The sequence below is a fragment of the Schistocerca serialis genome, chromosome 1 (genome assembly GCF_023864345.2).
Source record: "Schistocerca serialis cubense isolate TAMUIC-IGC-003099 chromosome 1, iqSchSeri2.2, whole genome shotgun sequence".
NCBI classification, from domain to species: Eukaryota; Metazoa; Arthropoda; class Insecta; order Orthoptera; family Acrididae; genus Schistocerca; species Schistocerca serialis.
In genome coordinates, this window is record NC_064638.1 from 1,143,772,884 (window position 1) to 1,143,791,822 (window position 18,939).

The following is an 18,939-nucleotide window of genomic DNA, read 5'->3' on the forward strand; positions in this document are numbered from 1 at the left end:
AGGTTGCCACTTACTGTAAAGATGACACCTTAGTCTATAGACAAGCAGAATGAAAAGACTCTTACAGTTTACTTTTGACCAAAGCCTTCTTCAGAAAAGAAAATATAGATACCTCACACATGCATGATTGTCATCTCTTGCAGCTCGGGTCAATTGTACTTGTTGCATAGGAAGAAAGTAGCAATCTCTAGTTTGGTGGGAAAGCTGGAGGGATTGCAGGGTATGAGTTAGGCGGGCAGTGGGTTGAGGGGTGGGAGGGGGGGGGGGGGGGGGGGAGGAGAGAGAATAACACTGTCTGGCAGTGTGTGCAGGGACTAGATTATGGAGGGTTGATAGGACTGCAGTGTTGGGAGGCTGTGAGGAGAGGAGGGAGGGAGTGGGGAAGGGGCAGGGAGTGGAAAAGGGGAGGAGCAGGGAAGGGGAAAGGTGGATGAGTGAGTGAGTGACTTGGCAGAGGGCAGCACACAATGAGGGTGAGGCGATGTGAATAGGACATGGGTGATAGGACAGAGGTGACAGAAACTGTTGGGTGCAGGAAGTGGGTACAATAGATTACTGTAGGTTGAAGCTGGGATAGTTTTGGGAGCAGAGGATGAGCCATAAGAATAAACTCCCATATGTTGGTGGTGAAGGGAGGACCTAGGTGGCCCGGGTTGTGAAGCAGCCATTAAAATCAAGCAGGTTGTGCCACGGGGTGGTCAACCATGTGGCGGCCATTCATCCTGGTGGACAGCTGGTTAGCAGCCACACCAATATAAAAAGTTGTACAGTGATTGCAGCAGAGCTGGGGTATGACATGGCTGTTTTCTTGAGACTGAGAAGCTTATATCCACAAATCAGTATGGCTCTAGAAAGCACTGCTTGTGCAAAATTTAGCTTCCCCTTTTCTCAAATGATGCATTGCATACTATGGATGAAGAGCAACAGGCAGACTCTGTATTTCTTGAATTCCAGAAAGCATTTGACACGGTGACCCATTGCAGGTTGTTAATCAAGATATAAGCATATGTAACAGGTTCACAGATGTGTAGGTCGCTCAAAGATTTCTTAAGTTGTAGAACCCAGTATGTCATCCTCGATGGTGAGTGTTCATCAGAGTCAAGGTTATGATCAGGGAAGTGTGGTAGGATGGCTGTTATTCTCTATATACATAAATGATTTGGCAGACAGGGTGGGCAGCAGTCTGTGGTTGTTCGCTGATGATGCTGTGGTCTACGGTAACGCGTTGATGTTGAGTGACTGTAGGAGGATACAAGATGACTTAGACCAAACTTCTAGCAGTCATGATGAATAGCAGCCAGTTCTGAATGTAGAAAAATGTAAGTTAATGTGGATGAGTAGGTAAAACAGACCTGTACTGTTCAGATACTGCATTAGTAGTGTTCTGTTTGACACAGTCACATTGTTCTTTTTGAGGAACACTGCTGAGTAAATTTAGAGAACCAGCATTTGAAACTGATTGCAGATCAAATCTCTTGCCTCCAACATACATTGTTGATACGAGAAGTTAGAGCTCATACAGAGGCATATACACAGTGGTTTTTCCTTCACTTTATTTGTGAGTGGAACAGGAAAGCAAATGACTAGTAATGGTAGAGGGTGCTCTCCACTGTGCACCATACGGTGGCTTTCATAGTGGTGGGATGATTGGGAGTGTTTGGGGAAATGGCAAGGGGGGACTGTTTGTGGACTAGGTCTGTGGGATAGTGCCTGTCTGTAAAAGCCTTGGTGAGACCTTCAGCATACTGAGCAAGTGAGTTCTTGCCACTGCAGATATGCTGTAACCAGATGGCCAGGTTGTATGGGAGGGATTTTCTGTGTGGAAGGAATGGCAGCTATTGAAATACAGATACTGTTAGTGATTGGTGGATTTGATGTGGACAGAGGTGTGGATAGAGCCATCAGAGAGCAAGAGGTCAAAATCCAAGAAGGTGGCTGGCCAGGTTGAGGAGGACCAGGTGAAGTGGGTGGGATAGAAGGTGTTCAGATGGTGTAGGAATGAGGATAGTGTATCTTGGCCTTGACTCCAGGTCATGAAGATATCATCAGTGAACCTGAACCATACCAGTGGTTCAGGGTTGTGATGGTGTCCTTTAGATGGACAATAAATAGGTTGGTGTACGAAGGTGCTATGCACTTGACCATGGCTGTGCTGCAGATTTGTTTGTGTACTTTCCCTTCAAAGGAGAAGTAGTTGTGAGTTAGGATGAAGTAAGTAAGGTGTATGAGAAATGAGGCAGTGAGTTTGGAGTCTTAAGGACATTATGAAAGGTAGTGTTCAGTAATTGCCACACCATGGGCATGAGGGATGTTGATGTATAGGGAACTTGCATCAACAGTGACGAGTAGGTATCCAGGAGATAAAGGTGGTGGGAATGGTGGAGAGTTGGTGAAGGAAGGGGTTGGTATATTTGACATGGGAGGTTAGATTACAGGCAATTGGATGGAGGTGTTGGTCAACGAGTGCCAAGATTCTTTCAGTGGAGTCCAATAACCAGCTACAATGGGATACCTATGGTTATTGGGTTTGTGGAAGAGTCATATAATTGACAGAAGCCTTCCGTGAGATAGTCACTGTGATTCACACCAACAATGGTGGAACCTTTGTATGCAGGTAGAATGATTAGATAAGGATTTTTTTTTTTTAGGTTGGGTATGGCTGTCCATTCTTCTGCTGTAAGGTTGTCATTCTTAGGAAGGATCTGGGGAAGGACGGTGAGTCGCAAGTTGGAGGTAATGAATTCCTTGAAGGTGATCTGCAGGTGATCAGGTGGAAGGGTGAGGGAGGATCACAGCTGGACAGTGGTAACTGAGAGAGGCAGGGTTCAGTGTTGGGATTAGGTTGGCTTTGGTTCGAGAGATTGATGGCAAAGAAGTGTTCCCATTGCAAGGACTAGGAGAAGGAGAGTAGTTCTTTGACAAGTGCAACATGGCTAAATTTGGATGTGGGTGAAAGGTGAGGCCTTTCCATAGACCGAAACTTGTGTGGTGGTGGGGATTTTGGTGGGAAATTTAGCAACAGAGTTACAGGAATGTTTCAGCTCTGGATTTGGGCGAATGTTGGTATGGAATTTTGGGGGATGTGGCAAGTTGAAAAAGTCAGCTAGTCAGGTTTTTGGTGCTGTCAGCAGTTGATGAATGGAAACACTTTGGCTAGGATAGTGTTTGGATAGTGGTGCCCCAAGGCAGCAGCAGGATGTTAGCAGGTTGGATAACTTTCAGAAGTGGCATCTGAAATGCCCCTTCAGGCGTTGGAGAGCAAGGGATTGAATTTCAGAGATGTGATGTATGTTGTAGGGATTCCGCAGTAGCAGTATCTTGTGGAGGGAGGACACATGGTTCTGGGAGGACACATGGTTCTGGGATGCCTGTGTGATGGAGTTGTTTGTGAGGGTCAAGAATTGGCAGAATCTGAAAAGGTGAAGGTCATTGTGATTGGAATGTGGGATCCAGAGAAAGGAATTTTTAAAAAGAGCATTGGTGGGCATTTCATGGTTTATGCAGCATTTAAGGAACAGGATGTGGGGCTGGGTTCTAGCCAAAGAAAGGGATACATTTGTGCACAGGTGCAGAAAGCCGGAGCAGGTATCCATTGGGGCAGGAATAGCATGGAGGAAATAGGAATAATATGGAAATGGACAAATGAAGGTATTAGGTGGTTGTGAGGTGAGCCGTATAACAGAAATGATGTGTAAAAATATGTGCAGATATGTAACCACCATCCTTCCCCAGGTCCCTTCCGTAGAACACCACCGTTTTTGCAGAAGAAAAGATGGCTGTACCCAACCTCAAAACAAATTCTTACCTAATCATCCTACCTGCAGACAAAGGCACTACCACTGTTGTTATGCACAGCAATGAGTACCTAGTGGAAGAACTCTACCAATTATCTGACTCCGCCACCTATAAACTCTGCCAGAATGATCTCATCTGAGAAGTCCAGCATAACCTACAATCTCTGTTTAATGCCTTAGACCCTTCCCAGAACCTCTCCCCAGAATCCATTTCCCTCCTCACCCCTATGACACCCTCACACCCACCTGCTACATGCTCCCCAAAATGCACAAACCCAACAATTATGAGTGCCCCATTGTGGCCGATTATTGAAAGAATCTCAGTTGTCGTTGACCAACACCTTCAACCAGTCTGAAAGAATCTCAGTTGTCATTGACCAACACCTTCAACCAGTCTGAAATCTAGCCTCCCACATCAAAGATACCAACTACTTCCCTCACCGACTCTCCACCAGCCCTCTTGAATCCCTATACTCTTGATGTAACTTCCCCATACACCAACATCCCTCATGATCATGGTGTTGCCGCTACTGAATATGTTTCTGATAACCTTCAGACTCCAAACTCACAATCTCTTTCCTCATACACACAATTACTTCTCCCTTGAAGGGATAGTAAACAATCAAATCTGTGGCACACCCATGGACACTCACATGGCACACTCCTGTGCCAACCTGTTCATGGGCCATATAGAGTAAATCTTCCTATCCTCCCAAAATCGCAAGCCTCTGGACTGGTTCAAGTTCATTGATGATATCTTCATGATTTGGACTCAGGGCCTTATCACCCTATACTCATTCTGTCACAACCCCAAAAATCCTCTCTTCTTTCCACTTTATCTATTCCTTCTCAACCAAGTAGGTCACTATCCTGGACATTGACCACCTCTTCTCTGTTGGCTTCATCCACACCTTTGTCCACATTAAAACCACCAACAGTACCTGCATTTCAACAGCTGCCATGCCTTCCACACCAAAAAATCCCTCCCATACAGTGTGGCCACCTGGGGGCAGCATATCTGCAGCAACAAGAACTCTCTCATCCAGTATGCTGAAGGTCTCACTAAGGATTTCATGGAAGGCACTAACCCCCAGATGTAGTATGCAAACAGATCTCCCATCCCATTTCCCCATACAACCGCAATCCTCCCACCACACCCAAGAACCAGATACAAAGGAGCGACCCCTTCATCACTCAGTACCACCCCATAATGGAACAACTGAATGACATCCTTGTCAGGGCTTTGAGAGCCTATCATCACACCCTAAAATGGGGGACATCATTTGTGAGATCCTTTCGACTCCTCCTAAAGTGGTGTTCCGTCGCCCAGCCAACTTCAACAACGTACTAGTCAATCCCTATGCCAATCCTATTCCCAACCCCTCACTGCAGGGCTAATACCACTATGGAAGATGCAGGCGCAAGACCTGCTTAATCCACCTACCCGGCACTTCCTATTCCAGTCCTGTCACAGGCTTATCCCATCCCATCGAAGGCTAGGCCACCTGTGAAAGCACCCTTGTCATATACCACCTCTGCTGCAATCATTGCACAACTTTTTATATTGGTATGACTGCTAACCAACTCTCCACCAGGATGAATGTCAAACTGTGGACAAGAGTGCAGTTGAGCATCCTGTGGCACAACATGTATGTGGACCTAAGATGCTTGATTCCAATAGATGCTTCACAAGCGAGGCCATGTAGATCCTTCCCTCCACCACCAGCTTTCTGAATTTCACATATGAGAGTTATGCTTACAACACATCCTCCACTCCCAAAACTATCCTGGCCTCAGCCTACACTAAACTACTGTCCCCACACCCTGGACCCAACAGTTTATGCCCCCCTATCCTATCACCCCACCCTATTCACATCCCCTCACTGTCATTGTGTGCTGCCGCCCTCTGCCAACTCACCCATCTGTCTTTCCCCTGCTCCTCTCCTTTTCCACCCTCCCCCCCCCCCTCCCCCCCCTACCTCACAGCCTCCCAACATTGCACCTAACAGTCTTGTCATGCCTCCAGTGGCTTCTTCTTCTGGCAGAAGATTTGAAGGGGAAGGAAGAGGGGTGAAGGAAAAGGACTGGAGAGGTTTAGGGAAAGGGGTAGAATTTAGAAAAGTCACCCAGATCCCCGGCTCAGGGGAGACTTACCAATTGAGATGAGAATGAAAGACCAAATCAGTCTTTCCTCCTCATTCTGTCCAGATGATTATTCACAGTTAATTGTACATTATTAATTTTAGTTTTTGTCTCATTGTTTCTGATTTTATTTACAATTGTCCAGAAAGTCGTTGACACATTATCTGAACCTCGTACCTGTTGGTTGATTCTTTCTGATTTTAATCTCCTGACGTCTTTGTGGTACTTATATTTATACTGCTTGTAGAGTTCTTTATGTAACTCTGAGTTAGTCGGTCCATATAAGCTATACATGTTTTCCATTTTTTCTTTCAGATCTTTTGTTTTAAAATCTAATGGCATAAGTTTTGATTTTGAAGATTGATTTTTTGGATACTCACTTTTTTTAATGGCATGACTCTATTTAAGTGCTCAGTCATAAGTTCCATTTATTGTTGACCCTAATGGTAGTCATAACTGATTCCCTTGATTCCTGGCTTAAACTCTGTCTTAGTGTAGCAATGTCATTTGCAGATAATATTCACCTGTGGTCATACATTTTTCTTGGTTTGAATTTGGTATTGCCCGTAAACAATGTTCCAAGAGACATAGAGTGCTGCCAAAGTAACCTTCAGTATTCAGCAAATAAAATCTCAGTTTCTTAACTTGTCTGTGACTGAACTTCTGATGGCATATGAAGAGATACTTGTTACTGAAATTTATTTAGCTACTGTATTTTAAACTAATATACAAATTTATGTAGGCATTTTTATTACATCACTCACCTCAGTCTTGTTTGGGGGGGATTCTGTTCATAAAATAATCATCTGTGCAAGTGCATGGAGTCTTCTTTGGCTCATTGACTTCTGCGTGGTTTCTGCTCTGGGGATTCCCATCCCTGTGATTGCCTCATTAGTGCTGCTGTTGATGGCATCTTGCACTACATCATTTCAACGTACTTCCTTAGCTTGCTGCTTCCAATTTATGGTTTTCTGTCTCATCTGGCATAGCGCTAAATGATTCAGCTACTCTTCTCAAGTGGTCAATTTCTAGAGATCTAAGTCTCTTTTCATTTCTCTCTGTGAGTTTTCGTACTCACTCCCATAACTAGTTATTGGTTCGATGATGAATTTATGTAATTGAATCTTAACCTTTAAATTTTTTTGTAGTATGAAAGAGAGGATTTAATTTTTTGATATCCCCTCTTCCATACCTGATCCATTGTTGGATACCTGTGCCCCAGCTTCCATCATGTGATGGGTACTACTCTTTACATACTTCAATTTGATGTCTGCCAATGTCCAAGCAACTTCCCTCATGTCCACAACATAGGCATTACATTTTCTCAAAATTAATTTTCAAACACCACTTTTTATATTCTTCCAATAACTTTCTAAGCATATAAGGTGTATCCTCTTCATCGTTTTCCACAGCAGCCTGACTGTAAACACAGAAATGTTTGCACGTACCTTACTTCAATCCCCATACTCACACACTTTCCACAGATGTGATCCAGTGCCATCTTCACATACATCTTATGCATATGAGAGAGGCTGACAGTTTCAGTCTATTGTTTATTCCGAAGGTTTCTATAGAAATTTCTTTCCCCAAATAACAAACTGATAATCACCAGGTTTTCTCCTTCTAATTAGAGGATGTTGAAGAACATATACCAACCACAATGCTGCTATTGATTATATTGATGAATTTGTGGCAGCTACTTCACACAAATATATTATGCTGCCTTTCAAAGATATCTTTGGCTTTTTACTATTTTTATAACCCACAATGACAGCAGATACAACAAAGTCCATTAGTGGTATGGCATCACAGATGTTGCAATGTGCATTCAAATACACTACCACTCTGTTACCATCCTCTTAGTCACTTCATTATGTTCCCATAAAGAAGTTAAACTTTGAGAATGTGATATGAGCCACAGTATATATTTAAAAAAAGAGAAAGAACCCTTAGAAACTTACACAGTAGATTGCAGTAATGATAAACTGTCCCAAGACAGCTTAGTACTATGTGTGCTTACACCAGCTAAACATGACATAGTAAATTATTAGGAAAAAATCAAACAATTGAAAGCCCAGATTGGAATATCAACAATATTATGAAAAGGGCTGACTGCTACTCACCTTAAAGATGGCACACTGAGACAGGTACAGCACAAAGACTGTTATGCATTGAGCTTTCAGCTAAAGCCGTTTTCGAAATAAAAAGGAAAATACACACACAACCAGGCACACATCACACAAATATGACTGCTGTCTCCTGCCACTGTAACCACTATCTCCTGCCACTGTAACCAGAATGCAGCTGTGTCACAGCGAATGGAAGTAGCAATCCAGAGTAGGATGGGGAAGGGGGAGGAGGGATATCAGGGTATGGGGGGGGGGGGGGTGCGACAGAGAAAAGCACTGTCTAGTGAAGAGTGCAGAGACTAGACATCATCTTTACAGTAAGTAGCAATCTGTCCTCTCCAAAATATTGTCAATAACTTGAAAATTTACACTTGACTTTCAAATGAGGTCAGTTGTTTTCACCTTCATGTGGCTCATTGGCCTGCCCTCTGTTAATTTGTTGAGAAGCTCACTGCTTTATGCCTTTATTTTACAAATGTGAGCAGCTACATAACATTACCTCTGTCAGCTCATAGGAGAACTGTCCCTGGGTTTTCTCAAGATTGTCAGATGGCCTCTCTTCCTGCCCCAGATATCTTTTCCTTCACTGATCTTTTGTTGAAATATTCCTTTTACTGCATCTGCAGTAATGTGGAGACAACTTATTCCACACTGTTTGCTTCCATGGTTGGTAACTAAGTTGGAGTTGGAGTTCATCTTCTTCTTCTCTAAAAGTGATACAGCATCTGCATCAACTTCCCTGCCTGTGGGTTTGATCTCAGCTCATCAGCACTGCTCATGGGGTTGCTGGTGTTTCCCTGCAAATTATATTTAGAAACTGCAAGGCACAGTGCTCAAGCTGGATGAGATATTTCCATAAAGTGTTGACAGGGTTTGCTGCTGAGATGAACTTTGTTCTTAATCAAGGTCCCAGTTCATTGATCGTTGTACAAGGTGTCCATTTTATAGTTCCAGTTTTAATATGCTGTAGAAAGAGGACAACTGCTCAGAATGGCATCAGATTTGAACACCGTATTATTGACAAAGAGTGAAACATCGTGGTGGGGGGAAATAATAAATGGTGCTGTAAGTGCCTTAACATAAATGGGGTCACCTATAAATGACAGATGAGACACATTACGACAGCTATTCTCTGAATTGCACGTTACACCATCCATGCAGTTCAATGTGCATGACTGCACCAGTTTAGCAGTCAACAGCTGTGGTACTGTTAGTTAGGTAAGCCTTTCCACCACAACAGGGGTGTACCATAAAGGTTTGTAATTGTCCCAAGGCTAAAACCACATAAAAAACAAAATGATGTTGATTTTTAATTCTCCTGGTGCTAAAAACTACATAAAACGCAAAATGACATTAGTTTTCAATATTCCTGGGGCCAAAAATTGCATTAAAAGCAGAATAACATTGGTTCCTAATTGTTATGAGATTGGCACAAGACATTTTCAGTGTTGTTGTTGTTGTTGTTGTGGTCTTCAGTCCTGAGACTGGTTTGATGCAGGTCTCCGTGCTACCCTATCCTGTGCAAGCTTCATCATCTTCCAGTACTTACTGCAACCTACATCATTCTGAATCTGCTTAGTGTATTCATCTCTTGGTCTCCTTCTATGATTTTTACCCTCCACACTGTCCTCCAATGCTAAATTTGTGATTCCTTGATGCCTCAGAACATGTCCTACCAACGGGTCCTTTCTTCTTGTCAAGTTGTGCCACAAACTCCTCTTCTCCCCAATTCCATTCAATACCTCCTCATTAGTTATGTGATCTACCCATCTAATCTTCAGCATTCTTCTGTAGCACCACATTCCGAAAGCTTCTATTCTCTTCTTGTCCAAACTATTTATCGTCCATGTTTCACTTCCATACATGGCTACACTCCATACAAATGCTTTCAGAAACGACTTCCTGGCACTTAAATCTATACTCGATGTTAACAAATTTCTCTTCTTCAGAAACGCTTTCCTTGCCATTGCCAGTCTACATTTTATATCCTCTCTACTTTGACCATCATCAGTTATTTTGCTCCCAAACTAGCAAAACTCATTTACTACTTTAAGTGTCTCATTTCCTAATCTAATTCCTTCAGCATCACCCGACTTAATTCGACTACATTCCATTATCTTCGTTTTGCTTTTGTTGGTGTTCACCTTATGTCCTCCTTTCAAGACACTGTCCATTCTGTTCAACTGCTCTTGCAACTCCTTTGCTGTCTCTGACAGAATTACAATGTCATCAGCAAACCTCAAAGTTTTTATTTCTTCTCCATGGATTTTAATACCTACTCCGAATTTTTCTTTTGTTTCCTTCACTGCTTGCTCAATATACAGATTGAATAACATTGGGGAGAGGCTACAACCCTGTCTCACTCCCTTCCCAACCACTGCTTCCCTTTCATGCCCCTCGACTCTTATAACCGCCATCTGGTTTCTGTACAAATTGTAAATAGCCTTTCACTCCCTGTATTTTACCCCTGCCACCTTTAGAATTTGAAAGAGAGTATTCCAGTCAACATTGTCATAATCTTTCTCTAAGTCTACAAATGCTAGAAATGTAGGTTTGCCTTTTCTTAATCTATTTTCTAAGATAAGTCATAGGGTCAGTGTTGCCTCATGTGTTCTAGCATTTCTACGGAATGCAAACAGATCCTCCCCGAGGTCGGCTTATACCAGTTTTTCCATTTGTCTGTAAAGAATTCGCGTTAGTATTTTGCAGCTGTGACTTATTAAACTGATAGTTAGGTAATTTTCACATCTGTCAACACCTGCTTTCTTTGAGATTGGAATTATTATATTCTTCTTGAAGTCTGAGGGTATTTCACCTGTCTCATACATCTTGCTCACCAGATGGTAGAGTTTTGTCAGGACTGGCTCTCCCAAAGCCGTCAGTAGTTCTAATTGAATGTTGTCTACCACTGGGGCCTTGTTTTGACTCAGGGCTTTCAGTGCTCTGTCAAACTCTTCACGCAGTATCGTATCTCCCATTTCATCTTCATCTACATTCTCTTCCATTTCCATAAATTGTCCTCAAGTGCATCGCCCATGTGCAGACCCTCTATATACTCCTTCCACCTTTCTGCTTTCCCATCTTTGCTTAGAACTGGGTTTCCATCTGAGCTCTTGATATTCATACAAGTGGTTCTCTTTTCTCCAAAGGTCTCTTTAATTTTCCTGTAGGCAGTGTGATAAATGGTTTAAAGCCAACTCACTGACATTAAAGTTCGAAAAGACTCACTATATGCAATTCAGAACCTGTAAGAGGTTTCCACCCAGCATATGCATAAAGTATGAAGAAGAGCAGATAGAAGAGGTTGACAGTCTTAAATTCCTGGGATTACAACTTGATAATAAATTCAGTTGGGAGGAGCACACCACAGAACTGCAGAAACACCTTAACAAATCTGTATTTGCAATTCGAGTGTTAGCTGACATAGGTGACATAAAAATGAAAAGCTTGCATACTTTCATACCATAATGTCATATGGTATAACATTTTGGGGTAACTCTTCAAGTCAAACAAAAGTTTTCAGAGTCCAAAAATGTGTAATATGTATTATTTGTGGAGTAAATTCACGGACGTTCTGTAGAAAACTCTTCAAAGAACTGGGTATACAAACTACTGCCTCTCAGTATATTTACTCCTTAATGAAATTTGTCCAAAATAGTCCGCCCCAGGTAGCTGAGTGGTCAGCGCGACAGACTGTCAATCCTAAGGGCCCGGGTTCGATTCCCGGCTGGGTCGGAGATTTTCTCTGCTCAGGGACTGGGTGTTGTGTTGTCCTAATCATCATCATTTCATCCCCCATCGATGCGCAAGCTGCCAAAGTGGCGTCATATCGAAAGACTTGCATCAGAGGAGCAGTCTACCCGACAGGAGGCCCTCGTCAAACGACATTTCATTTCATTTCATGTCCTAAATAATATATCTCTTTTTGCAACAAACAGCTCAGTTCATACATACAATACCAGGAACAAAAATGATCTGCACAAGGACTTAAAAGCACTTACTTTAGTTCAAAAAGGGGTCCACTACTCAGGAACACTCATCTTCAATAATTTGCCAGCAAATATAAAAAATTTAGTTACAAATAAAGATCAGTTTAAAAGCAGCCTAAAAGACTTACTAGTGGCTGACTCCTTCTACTCCATTGACGAATTTTTTAATAAAAACAAGTGATGTATTGTATATATTCATACTACTATTAGTATTGTTATTTCAGCTTTTTTTTTTTAAAAAAAAAAAAAAAAGAAAAAAGAAATATATAGACATGTTCCACATCCACGAGGATCTCCTCAGCACAGATCTATGGAACAAAAAACTAATCATAATCTAATCTAATCTAAGTATCTATCTTACCCCTAGGAGATAAGCCTCTACATCCTTACATTTGTCCTCTAGCCATCCCTGCTTAGCCATTTTGCACTACCTGTCGATCTCATTTTTGATACGTTTGTATTCCTTTTTGCCTGCTTCATTTACTGCATTTTTATATTTTTCCTTTCATCAATTAAATTCAATATTTCTTGTGTTACCCAAGGATTTCTACTAGCCCTCGGCTTTTTAACTACTTGATCCTCTGCTGCCTTCACTACTTCATCCCTCAGAGCTACCCATCCTTCTTCTACTGTATTTCTGTCCCCCGTTCCTGTCAATTGTTCACTTATGCTCTCCCTGAAACTCTGTACAATCTCTGGTTTAGTCAGTTTATCCAGGTCCCATCTCCTTAAATTCCCACCTTTCTGCAGTTTCTTCAGTTTTAATCTACAGTTCATAACCAATAGAGTGTGGTCAGAGTCCACATCTGCCCCTGGAAATGTCTTACAATTTAAAACCTGGTTCCTGAATCTCTGTCGTACCATTATATAATCTATCTGATACCTTCTAGTTTCTCCAAAATTCTTCCATTTATACATGGAAGAAAACATGGAAGAGAATTTTCAGTGTACTGTCCACCAATTTCTGCCACAACTTGAAATCAAGAAACAGCATGTTCCATGAAAGATCAAAATGTCTCAGGGGTCACATTCAGAATGCAATGCCTTTAGTCCAGCTGTGCAAAGGGTCACATGGATTAAGACCAGCTGATTTGGCTAGTGAACCTGTAGGGAAATGACTGCTGATAATTCTAGCATTTACGAAATGCCTCAGTAGCATTCACTTCGCTGGCTGTGCAGTGTGTGGAGTAGCGTTATCTTACATAAAAATGATCCCACCTGTACATCCACATTGATGAAGTGTTGGAATGATTTTGGCATGCAAAAGATTCTCACAGCATTCACCAGTGATGGTACAGATAACATGATTCACAGAACTCATCTCCTCAAAAAAAAAAAGCCCTATGATAAGCGATGCTGTCACCTATACCACACAGTTACATTTGCAGAATGAACTGGTGCCCGGTGATGTGCTTGCAGATTTTCTGTTGCCCATATTCTGCAATTTTAGATGTTGACATGTCTTTGGAGATGGAAATGGCCTTCGTCTGTCTACAGAACATTCCACAGCCATTCATTGTACACTTCCATGCATGCAATAAAATCCAGAGTGAACATTTGTCATGCTAAAAGTGCAGCAGGAAGCAACTCTGGAACATGGGTGGCATGCACTGCAAATTTTCATTGAACATTTTTGACATCTTCAGAAATGTCATTTTTGGCTATGTTATGATGATTTGATAAGAATCGAGGGGCACGAAAGGGAAGCAGTAGTTGGGAAGGAAGTGAGACAGGGTTTTAGCCTCTCCCAGATGCTATTCAATCTGTATATTGAGCAAGCAGTGAAGGAAACAAAAGAAAAATTCGGAGTAGGTATTAAAATCCATGGAGAGGAAATAAAAACTTTGATGTTCGCCGATGACATTGTAATTCTGTCAGAGGCAGCAAAGGACTTGGAAGAGCAGTTGAACAGAATGGATAGTGTCTTGAAGGGAGGATATAAGGTGAACATCGACAAAAGCAAAATGAGGATAATGTAATGTAGTCGAATTATCTTAGGAAATGAGACACTTAAAGTAGTAAAGGAGTTTTGCTATTTGGGGAGCAAAATAACTGATGATGGTCGAAGTAGAGAGGATATAAAATGTAGACTGGCAATGGAAAGGAAAGCATTTCTGAAGAAGAGAAATTGTTAACATCGAGTATAGATTTAAGTGTTAGGAAGTCGTTTCTGAAAGTATTTGTATGGAGTGTAGCCATGTATGGAAGTGAAATGTGGACGATAAATAGTTTAGACAAGAAGAGAATAGAAGCTTTCGAAATGTGTTGCTGCAGAAGAATGCTGAAGATTAGATGGGTAGATCACATAACTAATGAGGAGGTATTGAATAGAATTGGGGAGAAGAGGAGTTTGTGGCACAACTTGACTAGCAGAAGGGATCAGTTGATAGGACATGTTCTGAGGCATCAAGGGATCACCAATTTAGTATTGGAGGGCAGCGTGGAGGGTAAAAATCATAGAGGGAGACCAAGAGATGAATACACTAAACAGATTCAGAAGGATGTAGGTTGCAGTAGGTACTGGTAGATGAAGAAGCTTGCACAGGATAGAGTAGCATGGAGAGCTGCATCAAACCAGTCTCAGGACTGAAGACCACAACAACAACAACAACATGATGATTTGAAAATGGGTCCATGCCCGGAACTAGTCACTGAATGAATAAAAAGTAAAAATTCGTAACTGGGACTGATTTTCTGTTCTACTGATTACCAGAAGTTGCTGGCCCAAGCTACGCCAGCGTACTGGAAGTTCATAAAAATGGGTGATAGTGTATGGATAGTGACGCAGGATGTTTTGTAGAATTTGATGCACTGTGCTCACAGGCACATCCATCGTTCAGGCAATTTCCTGTGCAATACATGTTTGCACACCACCGCTTGAGCCCTCCTGTAATGCAATGGCCACATCTTCAACAGACATTGAATCAACTGCTTTTCTCCCTCTGCCACAGAGCAACTTCATAAAAACCTGACTTTTCGAATTTTGTAATCATCTTCTCCAGACCTGTAGCAGACATCAGACCAATGCCTTTTTTCATACCCTAGAGTGTCTGGAACTTCCACAAGGCTACTGGCACACAGTCACCATTCTTGTAAAGGAGTTTTGCCAGCAGCGCACGATCCTTCATGGAAACCGTCATGTTGGCCATCTTAGATTCAAACTTAGGAACAGCTGTGTTCCACACATCTGTTAATTTGACATTCTGAACAGTGGTTCTCTTTCTAAAGCATTTTGAAACTGTAACTTTAATTGTAGACACTTTTATATTGTTTTGATAACTACTTTAATCTTCTGTATGGATATTTATTGCCAGTCTTATAACTAATATCCACTGTTTTCTTTCAGAATGATGGGAAACTTCTTTGAAAAGAAAGCTCTAATATTCCTAGACTTAAAGCGAGTTATGAAAGGCATGGAAAGTTCCGATATTGATGTACAGAGTCATTATGATCAGTTAGACATTACTGCAGTTGAGTTCCACAATTTATGTGAAACAACTGAGACAGAATTGATGGCTGCTGAGTTAATTCTGAATAACCAACTGGAGGTAAGTATGAGGCACAGAAACTTGTAAGGATGTCAACTGAATAATGAAATTTCATATTAACAGCAAGGATTCTTTGCTTCAAGTTAAACCTCAGATAATCATGTTCACTTCAGTTTCCAAAATGTTTTTTAGTTGCATTGTAAACTGGTGATTTCTTCAGATTCTAACACACAAATGACATGATATCTGATAACCAGATATCTTGAAATTGTGCAGTAAGATTTTGAGACAACAGCCATATGTCAGTAATGTCCTGCCATATTAGTTCAGTGGAGAATCTTGTGGTTATCTTCAGGTGTACAACTGTGAAGGTACACCAAACTGCTCCGAGTACATTTGTGGTGTCCTACTAACTTATGGTGTACTTGTAAGCTGGTGTGCACTGTAATGTAACAGATCAAGTTCATTTTAATTGAATCAACTGTGGGTTCCTGGTGGAACATTGTAAATTAACTAAACAAACACTGTTTTTAGCCTTGTTTCACAATTAATTATTAATTTTATTGCACAGCCTGGGTTTTGGGTTATAATCCCATTTTCAAGCACATTACTGATTACCAAAGATGATAATACATTGGTAAACAAAATGATGAGGCAAAGATAATTTCAATTTCTTAGGTATCAATCCATAGCTTAATGCACACTTACATCAATGACGATTTTTTCAACAATTACATCCATTATTATATATTAACCAATTATACTACAATGACCAGACTAAAGTTATCCATCAGCTAAGATATTTTTAACTATGATGGACTGGGGCCCAAAGTTGTGCTTCTGTCCTGGGGTTGTGATCTCATCTAAAAGAGGTGAATAATTGAATTGGGTTTGCTCATTTAATAATAGGTGTAGGGATATACACATCCGTTTTTTAATTTCTAAAATTTCTAATTGGTCAAGTTTGGCCCCCCCTTTCCTCTGTGTGTAGGACTTTTACATTTATTGTGTATTTGTGATTATTGTTCAGGCAATGTTCTACAAAGTATAATGTAACATATTATTATTATTATTATTGTTATTATTTCTTTCTTTTCTCCCTCATTCCATAGATAATATTGACATACAAACAAAAGAGGTAGAAAGATGCTTCTCAATTTTTTAATTGCTTTAGATTCATCTGTCCGTGTCTACATGGGGTAGCGGGTGGATGTATTATGAGCTCTACTAAGTTAATATTGTTAAAAAGTCTGTTCGTCTCAATAAGTGATAGAAGGTGAACATATTGCGAGTTCTGGTGGGTTAATATTGTTAAAAATTGTGTATTCCAATTGTACATTAAAAAGTGTTATCAAGATAGCAGAGTTTATTTGTACTTTCATGGTGATGATACCCATCTGTTCATCTCTCCGCGACGTGCCGAGAATCCTGCATCAAAAGGATTGAAGCTAACAAGTAGAATTCGCGTGAGCAGAGGAGGGGTGATCCAGAACCAGTATTGTCGTACCAATCTCCATGCACAACAGCAGTAACAAGAAAAGGATGTACATAAATTTACAAATGTTAAATGCTGAATATATGTATTCAATATGGAAAGTCTGTTTGTATTAAAGCCAGTTAAAGTTCACTCTGAATATGTGTATGTTCAATCATTCTTTCAAAATTTTCCTTTTAATTATTCAAGCAACAAATTTTTATTCAGTCTCCAATATATATCACATTCTTAGTCCCCCCACCACTATTGAATGGTAACCGTTCAAAGGACGGTGGTGAGTGGAATATGAACAGACCTTTCAATTGTCGGGAAAAAAGATTTTTTTGAGATAAATGGTCCATTTTATTGTTTCAAGGAACTAAAGAGTCCTTTGTTGCATTTGTTACATGTCCGTGAGATTGAAACTATTAACAATTTGACGGAGAAAACTAAAATTAAATTCTGCCTACAAACGAGATGCACCGGGAATGTGGATTTCAGCGGTTAAGGTAGGAAGCTGCTACACTGTACGCTTGTATGGCCATACTTGGTGCCATCTCTATCACAGTAAATTGTCTCTTTTCCTTCCAATTAATATCCTTCACAGAAAGTGCATTTCTCTACAAATACAAAAATCTGCATAAAGTCCCTCATTAAGGTGCAAAATAATTCTTTCAAATTCTGTAAGACTCAATAGGACTGTATCAGAGAATAATTAGGTTCATAATTTGAAAACAAACATAAAGCTGCTTTAATTGAAAGATACCAAACAAAATTTCCTGCTTAAAATTATTTCTTTTCATAATTTTATTAAACACTGTTCACAATAGAGTCAAAGAAAATGGCCATAGTTGATAATTTGTTACAAAATGCAATATGCCAAAATTGCGGAAATCCGAGCAACAGTTGAAGGTAATGCGCCAACTCATGATCTGGCCAACGGCTACCAAAACAACCAGGTTGGCATCCCATTATTAGGAAGTTATGACACTGGTAATATAAATAGTCATGATGCCAAATTTTTTATTTAATTTGTGTTTTGTTAATGATATTTAATAATCACTTGAATTAGCAATATGATAAGTTTGATGCACCACACCCGACAAAGTTAATTTCAAAAGTTGTGTCCTTAGATACCTTCACTGGTTACCCACAATATGGGGTTAGCCTGTCGAAGGAAAATAGTCAAAGTTGCACTATGCAGCAACACTTGCCGGCAGTTGCACCTGTCAAGCAAGTGTAGTTGCCATGCACTATCCCACAAGCAAACATAAACAGTCCTGTCACTGACAGTGGGGCGTGCTTGTCAACATTGCTTGCAGATGAGGGATTACTTAGGCATCAACAATTCCTGATATTTACTTCTCAAAAGGAAAAGAACACAGCCTGTGGTCTTTATCAGAGCATTTCAAAATGTTTTACCTCGTACCTGGACTGAAGCCCAGAAAATTAGATTTGTTGTTGGACACACACAGGGTGACATTCTGCTATGAGTTACAGACATAGCGGATTGTTTCCACTATTATGAACAGTTTGAGAGGGCATTTCTGGATAAGTATTGGTCTGAGGCCATACAAGAGAGGGTCAGACACGAAGTATTCAACCCAGCTCCATTCAGTAGCAAGTACAGAAGCTTAAGGGGCTATTTTGAAAAATATTTGAATAAAACCAGATACTGGACCAACACAGTATCTCAAGAAGAAGTGTTTAAAATTTTCAGGAGCTATCTTCCTGCCCCCATTAGGGAAAAACTCATTACCATCCCAGAACATGACACCAAATACTTTCTATCTGTACTGGACTCAATAGATTTAATATATGAAAAGAGACAAGTACAACTGAAGCCTGTTAATACGGCAATTGCGACACAGAGATTTACGGAACAACAAGTAAACAACAGATTTGTAGTACAATACAGATACC

General features: G+C 40.7%; 1 protein-coding gene across 1 annotated transcript in view; it reads left to right on the forward strand.

The window, feature by feature from the left end:
* LOC126456020 (dynein regulatory complex subunit 3-like) overlaps positions 1 to 18,939 on the forward strand; it is a 172,198-nt gene that overhangs the window by 95,975 nt on the left and 57,284 nt on the right. Inside the window, exon 5 of the mRNA XM_050091778.1 lies at positions 15,401 to 15,602. Coding sequence (XP_049947735.1) covers positions 15,401 to 15,602 — 202 coding nt within the window. The remainder of the gene's footprint in view (positions 1 to 15,400; positions 15,603 to 18,939) is intronic.